Source organism: Dermacentor silvarum, chromosome 7 (genome assembly GCF_013339745.2).
Source record: "Dermacentor silvarum isolate Dsil-2018 chromosome 7, BIME_Dsil_1.4, whole genome shotgun sequence".
In the NCBI taxonomy this organism is placed as follows: Eukaryota; Metazoa; Arthropoda; class Arachnida; order Ixodida; family Ixodidae; genus Dermacentor; species Dermacentor silvarum.
Window position 1 is genome coordinate 31116983 of NC_051160.1, and position 13516 is coordinate 31130498.

Genomic DNA, 13516 nt, shown 5'->3' on the forward strand with positions numbered 1-13516 from the left:
ACGTTAACTCCAATACACATTGAACTTTCGCAATCAAAACAGCAAAAACATACACGCAGCCTGTTCACTTAGGTGAACTTAATTCTAATTGAAGTTCCATTCTTCACGTACTGTCAGAGCCTATTTATTCCTCAATTGTGGAAGTGAATCACAGTTGCTCTGCACATATCAACCCATAGGCACACTGCAAAGTCACCTTGACATGGATCATGCCAGTGTCCGTGGCACGAGGCATGATGGTTTCCTGGTTACATGGCACTATCAGGAATGTGAGGGTGCCGGTCATTGTTGCCAGCAGGTCACAGACTTCATTCACCGACTTGCCACGCATGCCGATACCGTTCACTTCCAGGATTTCATCACCCTCGTGTAATAAGCCTACAAGAAGCGGAGAAAAATAGATGTTAGAAACCAGGCTGTGTCCTTGCGGTACGTTTCCAACTGGATACCTTGACCAGGGTCAAGGTATCCGGTACAATTAATGAAGCAAAAGAGCCATAACAAAGCAATGCTGTAATCGATAGGGTTTTATGTCAAAAGAATACATATGAGCCATAAGGAATGTTATACAGAGGTCTAAAAATAAGTTTAGATCACCTGAGTTTCTGTAATGTGGACGAACATTTTCATAGGTTAATTTTACTGCAATGGCGATTAAGAGCTGAAAAACTGGGGCGGTACTTTTGAGCAACAACCTTTGGGGTATACGAACACTTTTGTAAGATTTCGTGTGACTCGTCATTTTTTGAAGCATACGGCCAACAGCATTCCTGGCAGTGTGCGAAGAGCTTGGTACACTGCGAGGAATGCTGTTAGCCGTATGCTTCAACACGAAAGTCATCGTATCCCCGAAAAGTGGTTGCTCAAAAATACCAGCCCTGCATTTGCCGTTTTCGTCTGTCAGTCCTTTCCATTATCCAAACATCGTCATTGCCTAGTCATCATAAGGCAACACATTATTCTCCCTAGCTTTACCTTCCATAAATGGTAAAGAAAAAAAAAAAAACTTTGCACATCACCTGCCACTTGGGAGTGAAATCATGCCCTTGTGACAATGCGCGCTTGGTAACCAGGAAAGCTAACAACTGAGCTACTGTGCTGCATCCGCACTTCACAATTTTTGAGGGAGTTTTGTCACAGTTAGCTGTGCCACTTTGTTTAGCTACCGTATTTATTCGATTATAAGGCGGTCATGATTGTAAGGTGAGGGTGTAATTGGGGGAACCCAAGAAAAGAAAATTTGGGTATGCACACCAATACAAGGCCGACAGAGTAGCCAAAGAATTATCGAGACTCGGCGGGGATTGCCTGAAATACGGAATTGCAAAATGGCGACTATGAAATGGAGGGGAGGAGCTTCAACACGCAGAGTGCGGGTTATATGCGAATTTTGCCTTTAGTGTGGCTTCACGGCAGCGCACATTTCTCTTTATAGTGTGGCTTCACGGCACCACATGCACACTGCCGTAAAGCCACACTGTAAGGCGCAATTCGTGCTGCCGTGAAGCCACACCTAAAGGCAAAATTCGCCTATAAGGTGGGGGGGGGGGGGGGGGCGATTTCGAGGCTAAAAATTCTGGGAAAAAACCTCGCCTTATATTCAAGTAAATACGGTATGTCAAAGCTGTAGCTATGCTCATACAGAAAGGCTCAATCTTCCATCCTTTAAGATACTCAAACACTCCATGCATAAGTGCCTAGTACAGAACTTATTCCCTTACCACTCTTTTCTGCTGCACCACCTTTGACAATTCGTCCAATTATGACACTTTCCCCTTCGTTACGGACAGTTGCACCCTGCAAGAAAAAGGAAGAGTTAGCAAACTGTCACATCAAGATTTTATCACTCGCGCATGTTGTGAAGACAATCACGCGCAATATGCAACTTTTTCTAAACACTTCAGGCTGATACCCCTTAATACTCTTTTCTCCTATCTGTGACAGCTTTAGCAAGCTACAACGCTAACTCGGAAAGTCCTACATGGGCACATTTGGGCCTGTTTCAGCTTTACGTGGCTGAACTGGTTTGAGCAGCTAGCTCCGACAGTGAGATACAGCACCTGTCCAAACTACGGGGAAAAGCTGTCCACAGGCACTGAACTACCTATAGCCAGGGCATGCAAAATGAAAACTAGCCCTAACGTTTGCGCTGAAACCTTTTGCACTGTGCAGCGCATGCGCCACTAAGCATGACATGCAGAAATCGAGGGCATAGTAATGAACAATCCAGCTAGCATCCTTTCGTTGAATCCAGGTGAGAATAATAAACCTGTCAAAACACAGAGAAGGATAGAACAGGGAAAATGGATATTGATTAGGTCATTAGGTCCCCGACACAGTCAAGAAGGTGAATTACATAGAACTAAATTTACTGAAGCCTACATGTACTACAACAAAAATTATTTAATTGTATACTTAAAGAGCAACAGTAATGATGCTTTGTCAACAATGCTTTCAAGGAGTCACTGTGCAGACTGTGACCATGCAATAGTGCACGTCGACTGAAAACGACACGGCCGTACCAAACTTTCGTAACTTTTGTCATCTCACCAGAGGTTCGTTAGTCTTGTCAATGTGGACAATCTTAATGCTGTCTTCCGAATAATGAGATGCCCTGTCCAGTGCCTCGTGGGCGCCTCCGGATCCTGGTGGAGAGTGGGCGAGGCGCGGCGATGCTCCACAGCGCGCTGCAATGCGATCGTGGCTCAGCAGCAACCCATCTACATCCAGCCGGCTCAGAAAGTCTTGCAGCTGCATTGCCTCGGGCAAGGCACAGCCTTCCAGTAGGGACAGCACCTGCACAGGCACCACGCAATGCACCATTGATTGATTGATTAACATTCCAAAGCAACACTGGAGCTATGAGAGACGCTGTAGTGGAGGGCTCTGGATGAATTCTGACTTTCTGGAGTTCTTTAACATACACTGAAATCTAAGTACACGAGCGCCTTTTCATTTCACCCTCATTCACATGCGGCCGCTAAAGCCCACCAAAGCTGGGGGTCGAACCTATTATCTTATGCTCTGCTGCAGGATGTCACAGCCTCAGTGAGCCACCGCGGCGGCCGCGTACACAGTGTGTTCACTTGTGTACGGCGCCAGCAATTCTTTTTACAGCACTGATCCTCGCAAACACTGCAAGTGTGAGCAGTGATCTTCATGCACACCAGTTGTGAAACTCTCCACACGCCCCCCTGTTTCAAAACTCGGGGCGCAGTAATTGCCAAACAGCCGCTGACTGTGGCGTCACCTATGGATAATGAACCTAACTATAAAACGCCATTTTTAAAGCACAGTGACGAAAGCTTTGCAGATGTATGCAAATCTGATCAACTTGTACGTCAAAGACAGTAGCTATACGAGGGAGTTCTCAAATCCTTCGGAAGAGGAGGGCTTTGGTTTGCCACTGCCCGAAACCTGTCCAACAGTTCTGTTGTGGCACATTCAGGTGGTTGTTTGAGAGCGCTCTGGCAGTGCTACGAAGGTGGTGAAAAGCAACTTTAAAGCTGTATTACGAGAATAAGTGGCTGTGGAAGTGATAATCCTGCTTTCCTTATCATCAGTGGGGCCCACTTATGCTAGCAGCAACCCTCAGTTGCTCTTTTACGCTACTTTCGCAGCGCTGCGAGAACACTCTGGTACGACCACCAGAATGTGCCATTAATGAAATCTAAGCTGGACCAAGCAAACCCTAGCTCCTCCTCCTCTTCCTCTAACAGGAATGGCACCCACCTCCTGAGCCAGGTCCTGAGCGTTGGAGCAGACGGGGGTGGGCGGCCGCTGGTAGCACCAGGCCTGCTGGACATTGTTGCTGACGGCCAGCGCCCCTTGGAAGCCCGGTTCCTTCAACAGGTTGACCACGCATGAAAGCGAGCCCGGCTCTGCCAGGGGCTCCAGCCTCTTGAGGCACTGCTCCAACTCGTGAGCTTCTGCAGGCAGGCACACCCGGGGGGGGAGAAGGGAAAGGGCAATAACATCGTCAGCGGCAAGCATTTGCAAATGCGAGATGTTTTGCAGCAATCTTCTAGCTACAGTAGAACGACAGTAAATTGGGCTAGTTGGAGCAGATTCATTTTAGACGTGGCTGCATAATTTCCCACTTAAACGTGGGTGCTCGCGCCAAAATAGGATTGCATCGGCCGTGAGAGCGCTGTGTTCTGGTCGTTCTTCGCTCATGTCCTCGTTCTTTTGCGCGTTGTTTATAATGATTCTAGCATTACATTTGCCGTTTTAGTCGTTTTGTAATTCGAACAAAACTGACGTATAGATTTGCTAAAGACACTGACCTTCTGGAAACCCTGCACTGTCAACATCAAAAGTTTACAGAGTGGAATCTACAAAAAAGCTGATCAATGCGCAGCCTGGAGTTCAGATATACAGCATTCACGGGTAGTATGGGGGGGCAAATGCAGTGCTGTACAGTTCTACTGGTTGCAGCCACCAACTGCAAGAGAATTCAGCCTTTTTACAGAATTTGCATCACGATGCACACTTTTCACGCAGACTGTATGTATCATTTTACTAAGTCGTGGGACATTCCTTTTCTGGAGAGGAACGCTATAAGCCCATGACCTGGTATTTCCAGTTGATTGAGACTCAATGATATTGACAATGCAGCTGACTGTGTGCGGGTCTTTAATACAAGCCGAGCAACCGTACTACTTTTCAATGCACACATGCCTGAGGGGTAAGGACACTAAAGCTGTTACACAACTTCTAGCAGCCCGTCAGGATCCTGAAGGCCAAGGTGTTCAGCAGTATCTCGACCACGCCTAACACTATTCCCAGTGCTAACTAGAAATTAATGTGTCCTCACCATAAATGCGGCTGGGAGGCTTGTGTGGGCTGAGAGGCAGGAGGCGGGCGTCTGAAGGCAGAGTGGCACCAAAGGAGTCTGTCTCAAAGGCAGCATTGAGGATCCCTTCTGGGGCATTCTGCTCCAAGGCTCGAAGCTTCTTGGAGCCTCGTAGTGATGACCGCAGGAACTCCTGCTCTTGCGCTAGGCGTTCCTCTTCTTCCTTGCGTAGCCGCAGCTCTTCCTGAGAAACCGAGGGCGTGGCACGACGCTTCTTATTGAGACCGTTTGAATGACAGCTTGAAATTGGGCTAGTTTGTTTTGCATAATTAACTAGTGCATTAATTAAACCAGCAAAAGGTGGAGATGGGTGCTCATTCTTTGGCTTGGTCCTATTTGCTTGCTTATCAGCTCCTTTTGTGATACCGATTAAATAAGCACTAGCTCTAACGTTCAGCAGTGCATTAAACAGCGCTAGTTAGTGTGTAGTTATTGTTGCCTTACGCAACATATTACATGAAAAAAAAAAAGAATGTCTTCACAAATACTTTACGAAACCTTCTTTGGTTTATAATATTCATAGAGCCTCCGACATCAGCAACTTATAAGCAGGTGTAAAGGTGCTCTTGGTTACAAGTAAAACAGTTGGTAGTTTGTGCTTTCATCCCTTAGTTTGTGTAACCGTTTTCTTTTATCTGTGCAGCACGCAGCGCAAGACAACTAACAACAGGGTTTTAGTTTTCCTTTTATACAAACGCTTATGAGCAAGGTGAATAGACTGTGAGAGGACTTTTCGCCTCCCAACTAAATTGAAGCAATGCCAAGCAAGCATGCTTCACCGGATTCGCCTGGGCGTCACCTTCACTCGGTGCTATGCACATCTAATTGGCCGTACGGACAGCCGGAACTGTGAACGCTGCCAAGTGTCTGAGACTCTCCAACATCTGTTTTGCGACTGCCCTCTCTACGCATCACAGCGGAAGATACTGGCTTCGACGCTAGCAGGCATTGGAAGACAAACATTGTCCGAAAGTACTATATTTTGTCGCCGTGTGTGACTGTACAGTAGCATCCATAGCAACAAGGGTTGCCCTGGACTACTTGAAGACCACCGGTCTAGACACAAGGCTTTAAGCAAACCACTGTGTTACTGTATATATGCACCCCTTCTTCCTGTCCTCATCATTTTCCATCACTCTTTTTTTATCCCCTTTCCTTTTTCCCTGGTGCAGAGTAGCAGGCCAGAGCATGCTCGCTCAGGCCGACCTCTCTGCCTTTCGAATAAATTCTCTCTCTCTCTCTCTCTCTCTATGAGCAAGGTTTTCTGTTTAACGTGAATATTGATGAGAACAAATTGACTGTGCCTTATTCGGTGGCACTGTGCCCTATCTCTGCAGTGCACAAGTTTTCAATGAAAGGCAGCCAAAAAAGTACATGACACAGTGCCGCCCGTTTCTTCAAAAACTTCCATGCTACAAACTCGAAGCTCAATGCCACCAACTGAGCCTACTCAAGTTTAACCATTCACATCAACTTCTTTTCCTAGTTTTTCACGCCCTTTGCTGGAAGCCCTGTTATTCTTATCTCCCTCACACACTGTTTTTGTCCTTTCTTGGCTCTCTTCTGTTGAAAAAGCTCTTTTTCTTTCTTTCTTTCCTCCTTTATTGAATACAGGTTCACAATGTATTGCAAACCAAAGTAGTAGTTCAGCAGAAAGGTATGAACAAACACTTGAGTAAAAACCTGCCAACCAGAAACAAGCAAAAAAATTCAAATAAGGCATTTCAGAGCTATATACAACCTAATTAACATATCAGTACAGCAAAATTTCCGAAACATGAAATTGAACACAAATACAAATACACAGCGACAAAAAAAAAAAAAAAAAAAAAACAAGCCGTAGGTTAACACCCCAGTAGTAAAACCTCGTTAATTCAAACCTCGGAAAATCGGAAAAGCGTGTTACTATAGTAAGCATTTGTTTATGTTTTCTTCATACCCACAATAATTCGACATTTGGTTAACTTGGACAATTTTTTCGATCCCATGAAATCCAAATTAACGAGGTTTTAGTTTATTTACCATCACCAGGTTCTTACAGGCTGCAAACCAAAAATGAAAGATTTACCTTTTAAATTTATCTAGCGAGAACAACTGCTGCACGATTCATGCATACGCATTCACAATGGAAACTCACTTGGTACTTCCGTATGCGCTCCAGCTGTTCTCCTGTTGGAGCTGCCGATCCGTTCAGCCGGGGAGAGCCCTGAGGCCTTGGAGGCGGCGGGTAGCGCGGTGCGGTCTTGGCCACCGCCACAAAAGACTCGGGCACATCCACAGCCATCTCGCGGTGCGACTGCCCCGTCTCCACCTCGGCTGGACCCTGCTGGTCGGGAGAGTACCCAGGCAAAACATTTTACTCAGGCTCTATGCTTGGAGCTCTCAATCTTTGCTGGCGGCCTCAACAAAGTTGAGAATGTACGTTTAGTTCAAAGGGGTGTTGTGTATTTAGAATGTTCAGTCAGGCTACATGGGCAGATGACACTCCTTGAATATTGAACACATACTATAACTTCGATTGTGAGCACAGACTGTGTTTGACTGCTCTCTGTAAGCCATTAAATGATGGAAAGGCAAAAGGCTGGTGGCAATGTCACTTTCACAATCGCACGCCAGTTCCCTCTGCTTTTGTTCAGGCTTTAGACAATAGCAAGGCTATTACATAATTGCTCGTGAAAGTGCTGCTACCATTCTTTTTTCTCTTTTTTCGTTTCCGTCCATGTGCTTTGGAGCCTGCCTCCCCCCCCCCCCCCAAAAAAAAAAGAAAGGGCAAGTACATTTTTTTACCCACGAAACCAAAAGAAAATATAGCCAGTGCTGACACCTACGCGTTGCTGCAACTTCTAGTTTTGTCATATCTGGTTGATTAGTATGTGCTAGTTCATTTTGTCTCTTTACGTGTTTGCCTCTAATGTGGTGCTTATCATCACTATAGATATGCCTCTGTTTTCTGCAGTGAGGATACTGATACAGACCAAGCACTACAATCAGTCGCAAAGGACAGCCACAGAAGAAAGTTAGAACAAAGGCCTTTCGCTATATGCTGACCCCACTACTGCTGGACACAGTCGATTGCGAACTGAACAATTTTAGGCAGCCTCCACACTTTCTACAAATTCTAAGCAACCATACTCCACTGCTTTTTCTGTGACCTCCAACGAGGTACAAAGTTTGTATTTTCTGAAATGGCTAGCTGCTGCAAGAAGACTCCACTTCACCGCTACTGACAGAATCCCTTGGTAAGTCACGAGTTGTGTTAAACAAATACAATTTCCAGTAACTAATATGGGTACAAATACAAAATTATCGCAAGACTCCCTCACACGACTCACAGTGCTTGGAACCATTACACACCACCCTCACGGCAGAGCTGAGAAAATTCCATAAGGCAAGGTAAGCCAGTGGTAAACTAAAACAGCAAAATGTACAAACTAATTCTCAAGTAACAATGTACCTTACTTCTAACCAAATATATCAAGAACAGATTAGAACAATGTATGCAATTGTTCAGCAGAATGAGAAATAAACATTTAAAATCAACAGAAAATTATCCAGTGTCCTTGACACACTGGCATGCAATCCATAAAAAAAAATTAGAAGCCACAGTGTGACTACAGTGTGGATGCACTCCCTTGTCAGTGCTAATTTCCACAAAGTCTCGGGGCTATGCTACGTCAACATTTGCTTTTCAACTCCCACAATATCGCACTGGATTCCCCCCCTGCGTCATGTTTGTCTTACTGGAGGAACTTCATTTTATCAGCACAGTAGACGACAGTTGCATCACCCTCAGACAAACACGGACACCAGGAACAGACAACTTGGGGCGTCTGCTCTGATAAGGGTGCAGGCATAGAGATAACGCCCCCTGAGTGCGTGATAAGCCAGGAATGCGAGTGAAATGCGATCCCCTGCGAGTGCAACTCAGGGAAACGTCTGCGCACCTTCATGCCGGGAGGTGGGGAGAGCGACTTTCGGGGTGTGGGCACGGGCGGGTTGGGTGAGGTGAGCATGGGTTCTGGCAGCTGCTGGGTCAGTTCGAGCTCCTGGTCTGCGACGACGGGCGCCGCGTGCCCGTTGGCCGAGGTCAGTGCACTGCTCTCGGGAAAACCCGACTCGCCTGCGTGATTGGGGAGCATGGGTCAACTCACATCAATGACTCAAGTCATTTGCATCCTTGACCTCTGTTTGGGTAATCAGTTGTCAGGATCATTTAAAAACTAGTTATCCCTTTAACTCCCAAGTTTGTTTGCAAGAAAGTCTACAAAATTAGCATTTTTATTTATTTTTATTTATTACAGTTAATTCTTCAACATTTATACCCCAATTCGATAAATCTATTACGTGTGCGGTCTACCTCTCATCATCGTCGTCATCATAATCATCAGCCTATATTTATGTCCAGTGCAGTATGAAGGCCTCTCCCTGAGATCTCCAATTACCCCTGCCTAGCGCTAGCTGATTCCAACTTATATTCGTCACGAATATAGATAAAAGACGTCTGCTCTGTAAAAGATACGTTTTCTCAGCACACGTGTGAAGTTTAAGCGTAATTATCTGAACAGCATATAGTGAAAGGAACTAAATGTATCTAAAAATGTGTTCAGAACTAAAACACAAAGAACACCGAGAACTAAGTTGACGAATGTAGTTCATCTTCGGCAAGCAAAGCAGATGAAGCTGATTTTTGGTTATACTGGTACAAACAGTTAGGATGAGCACAGGTCGGTATTGGTAGTTAGAGGGTTAAGGGAAGATCACAGACCAACCAAAATGCCAATATATCCATAAATAGACACAAAGGCTGGAGTTTTATGCTTTCTTTTACAGAACACCAATTAACACCGCATATACATATGTAATGCCCATGAAAACTGTGTGACGCAGATTTGTCATTCAGCATATATCACATGTTGTATAACACGGTCACCCACAGTTCAATGATTTTTCAAAGTGCAATGGCGTTGTACAATATTACCTGAAGCCAGCTGAATTCTGATTATCCAGCGCTTTGCGAATGTGATTTCTTCGCTTGCTTTTGGCCACTGCAATATTACTTAGCAAATGCTTTGCCCTCAGAAGCAAGTTTTAATAGACCAACGTGCCAGCTTGAATTAGGTGGTTCTAAACCATACCCCAAATAACAGTAATCCAACCAATTGATTTGTTCCGAGTCAGCTGGAATCAAGCACAACAAGCTGACGACAAGCTGTATTTTCAATCCCCTAGGTAAAGCAATGAACCCCGCAAAGACCTAAAAAAGTATTGCACACCAAAGAATATTAAAACAACTCCTTCACCTTTACATGTGGCCAGGACGAGTAGATTTGAACCAAAAAGTGAAATGTTCCTTGAGTAAAAAAGTTAATTAGTGTAGCAATTATGTAATTAGGAATTGGTTTCCCGAGTTATTCACAACTGAAACTTTGACTGAGCATGTAAAAAACAGTACTGTGGGTTTTTCGTTGCTTCTGATGCTTAAATCAGCATTTGAATCCGAAAACTCTGTACATCGAAAGTGATAAGCTGGCCATCGTAAGTTAGTTAGGCAAGTAATTAATGCCCGCTCACCCCTTGAGCCGTGCCGCTGGAGCCTCTGTAGCTGGGGCACGGAGGCCACGTAGACGGGGCTGGCCTCGGAGGCAAGCAGCAGCAGTCCGTTGGAGCCTGCTGGCTGAGACGAGGGCGTCGAAGAACGCTCCTCCGCGTTGAGCTCCTGCGACAGCTTGGTCATGTCGACTGGCCGGATGCGCTGCAGCGCCGACAGACGCTCCAGCCGCTCGCGGGCCTGCTGCTCCACCGCAATGACAAAGGCCTCTTGCACATGGCTGCTGCTCTCCGACAAGTCCAGCACTGTGCTCAAGCAATGCACGCAGAGGGGAGGGGGGGGAGAAAGAGAGAGAAAGAAAAGGCAGGATTTAGGTTTAGCATTTGGCACACCGCGTCACAGGTTGTGAAAATGTAACAGAAGCAGTCGATAACTTATCGAGACATGTAACCACTTTAGTGACAGCTTAAAGGCCAATTGCAATGAATTTTCACTTTTGTTAGCATACTTTAAACAGCACCTAAGCAGAGTATGTGTGCTCCTGGTGGGGTCGCTATGACGCAAGTCCTAGCATGCCACGTCTGAGATTTTCAGAGCGCTGCAGGCAGCCCACTGGTGCCGGGCGATCGTGCTGGCTCGGTATTAACGCCCGGAGAACCACAGGGACCAGTCAGAGCATGTGGTGGTCTGAGCTTCTCACGTGGAGAGAGAGCTGGACGAGGCACTACACAGTGGCTGCTATATCTATGCTATGCAGCAGCGTGGCCTCCACAGTGGCTGCTACATCTATGCTATGCAGCAGCGTGGCCTCCGAGATAGCGGAGGTCATTCCAAGGAGCCGCACGTTAGGTGACGTGTCCAGTGAGCGGTCAAGCGGTCACGGCCTGCCCCCTCCCCTCCTTCCGCCCCCCAGTTTTGGTATCAAAATGGCTATTTTTGCTAGCTTTTCGTGATGCTCCTGCTCATATTTCAGATGTAAAATTTTGCACAGAGGCTCCTCTACATGTAAATTATCTTAAACCAGGCTTTTTATGTGGTCTAAAACTTCGTTGCAGTTGGCATTTAAAGGCACATTACCTTCATGTTCATCAATAGTTATTAAACAAACAGAAGTAAAGAGAAAAATAAATTTAGCTGCATTAGCAAATTATGCTGCTACAGTACCACAAAAGCCTCTCTTGTCGTGAGAAGAGACTTGGTAAGCAAGGAAAGATGCAATAACGAAATACGGAAGCCGACTCGAAGTTCCCGCGATGGCTCGCTGTGATCTAATACATTTTTATGGGGTCTGCATTTTTTGTCGGCAAAGGTGGACTACACATCGTATGCTAAAGAAGCCAAAGACTAGCCTTAATAAACTTCTGAGAAAATTTCACTGCACCACGATGACCCAAATACGAGAAAATACTGTTTAATCCATGAAGTCACATTTACATACCAATGCTTAGGTTTCGATGCGAAATTGAAAATGTGGAAGTTTCACCTTCATTTTCTCTTCTAGTAATCAATCTCTTACTGCAAGGATAACAAATATGGAGTTTTTGAAAGAATATTCCAACAGTTAAAACTTATTCAGTGTCTCTTTAGTGTTCCTTTAGGCTAGGAGCTACACAAGTGTATAAATCGAGGACATCTGATCATGGCGCACATTTTAGTTGAATCAGTAAACGTTGTTTGCATCCCGATTCCTGTGCTTCATGACCAAACAGTAGGTGGGCACATCTGTCGCATGTTATGGAAGGATAGTTTAGCTTGACATGTGAGCTTGACATGTAGCTTGACATGTAGTGACACCTTAAGTTAAAAACTACAAACGTAAAAGACTCGGGGACATTTCATTATGGACCAAGATTCAATGCATAGTGGTTAAATCAGCTAGTCAAAATGTGCTAGTTTAGTGTGTTCCCAGCAGCAGTCTTTTCAAGACATCCAGGTTTTTGTGTTTCATGACCTACTGGTAGGTAATGTGTGCCACATGCTTCAGGTCTTCTGTAACCTGTGAGTTGGCCAGGGCATTCCTGTGCGCCTACATAATCTTCAAGCTATATGCAATGGCATTCAGCAAATTCTTTTGTCTGCGTTAACTTTTTGCAGAGGTGTAGACTCTGCAATACAAGGCAAACTGTTGTTTCCACGCACCAAGAGATCAAAACATTGATGCAGGTCAAAGCGAACATTTGAAACACTGTAAAACTGTATGATTTCATGGCCAAAATATTTTACAAAACAGGCATGTTACAATGCATGACTACATTATTTTGTGCGCTTTCTTTCTGGGGCTGTTCTTGCGTAGTTCGTAGTTTTACAAAACCTTCTCATTGCAAAATTAGCAACAATTAAGAAGTTGCAAAGGTAAAGGCTCTCACAATTAACACGTAAATGTGTCAAGCTTCAATTATGATTCCCATGGCTTGATGGTTATTCTGCCGAAAGCAGCTGCTCCTCACCGTTTGCCAACTGATTTCAGTTTACTCAAACAAGAACATCCCGATTCACCCAAAAAAGGACCTTTAGCTTGGGTCATGTGATATGGTCATGAAAAGCATCAAAGCATCATATTCAGCACTTAGCCTCATTAGACAAGTCCAGCACTGTTGGACATTCAGATGCACTTGGAAGGAACTGCTTCTAGGCATAGTACGGCATTTGCTGAAAGACATATTTGCCACAAAAAAGACACAAAATAAAGGAAGACACATTGACGATGCACTGGCAAATATACCGCGTATCGGCGATGTGTCTTCCTTTCTCCCTGTGTGTCTATTTAGTGGCAAATATGTCTCTCAATTACACTTCAGTTACACTTTGACTAATGAAACTGAATACATAAAAAGCAGAATGGAATGTTTTGCATGAAATTGCTTTAAAAAGGGTCTAGAAGAACAAGAGAGCATTTGGGTCAACTTATGCAATTTAATGAAGCATTAATTTACAGTTGAAGTTGAGGTTATTGCTTAGACGTCATGTCTACAATCTCTGTAAAGACAAATTTACGTACAAGGTATCCTGATGTTCAGTAGACAGTATTAAACATTTTTAATAGAGATGGGTTTGCTAATGAATCAGTGTAGTTCTGTTATTCACATATTTCAAAGACCACATGGTATGCGCCC

General features: G+C 44.9%; 1 protein-coding gene across 4 annotated transcripts in view; it reads right to left on the reverse strand.

The window, feature by feature from the left end:
• The window catches only part of LOC119457870 (protein PALS1), a 42305-nt gene that overhangs the window by 8477 nt on the left and 20312 nt on the right, over positions 1-13516 (reverse strand). For all 4 annotated transcript variants that reach the window (XM_037719627.2, XM_037719629.2, XM_037719628.2 and 1 more), the window contains 8 exons: positions 10427-10708; positions 8800-8975; positions 6993-7178; positions 4817-5039; positions 3733-3929; positions 2551-2796; positions 1722-1797; positions 197-378 (listed from right to left, as the gene is read on the reverse strand). In XM_037719627.2, the coding sequence (XP_037575555.1) occupies positions 197-378; positions 1722-1797; positions 2551-2796; positions 3733-3929; positions 4817-5039; positions 6993-7178; positions 8800-8975; positions 10427-10708 (1568 nt within the window). The remainder of the gene's footprint in view (positions 1-196; positions 379-1721; positions 1798-2550; positions 2797-3732; positions 3930-4816; positions 5040-6992; positions 7179-8799; positions 8976-10426; positions 10709-13516) is intronic.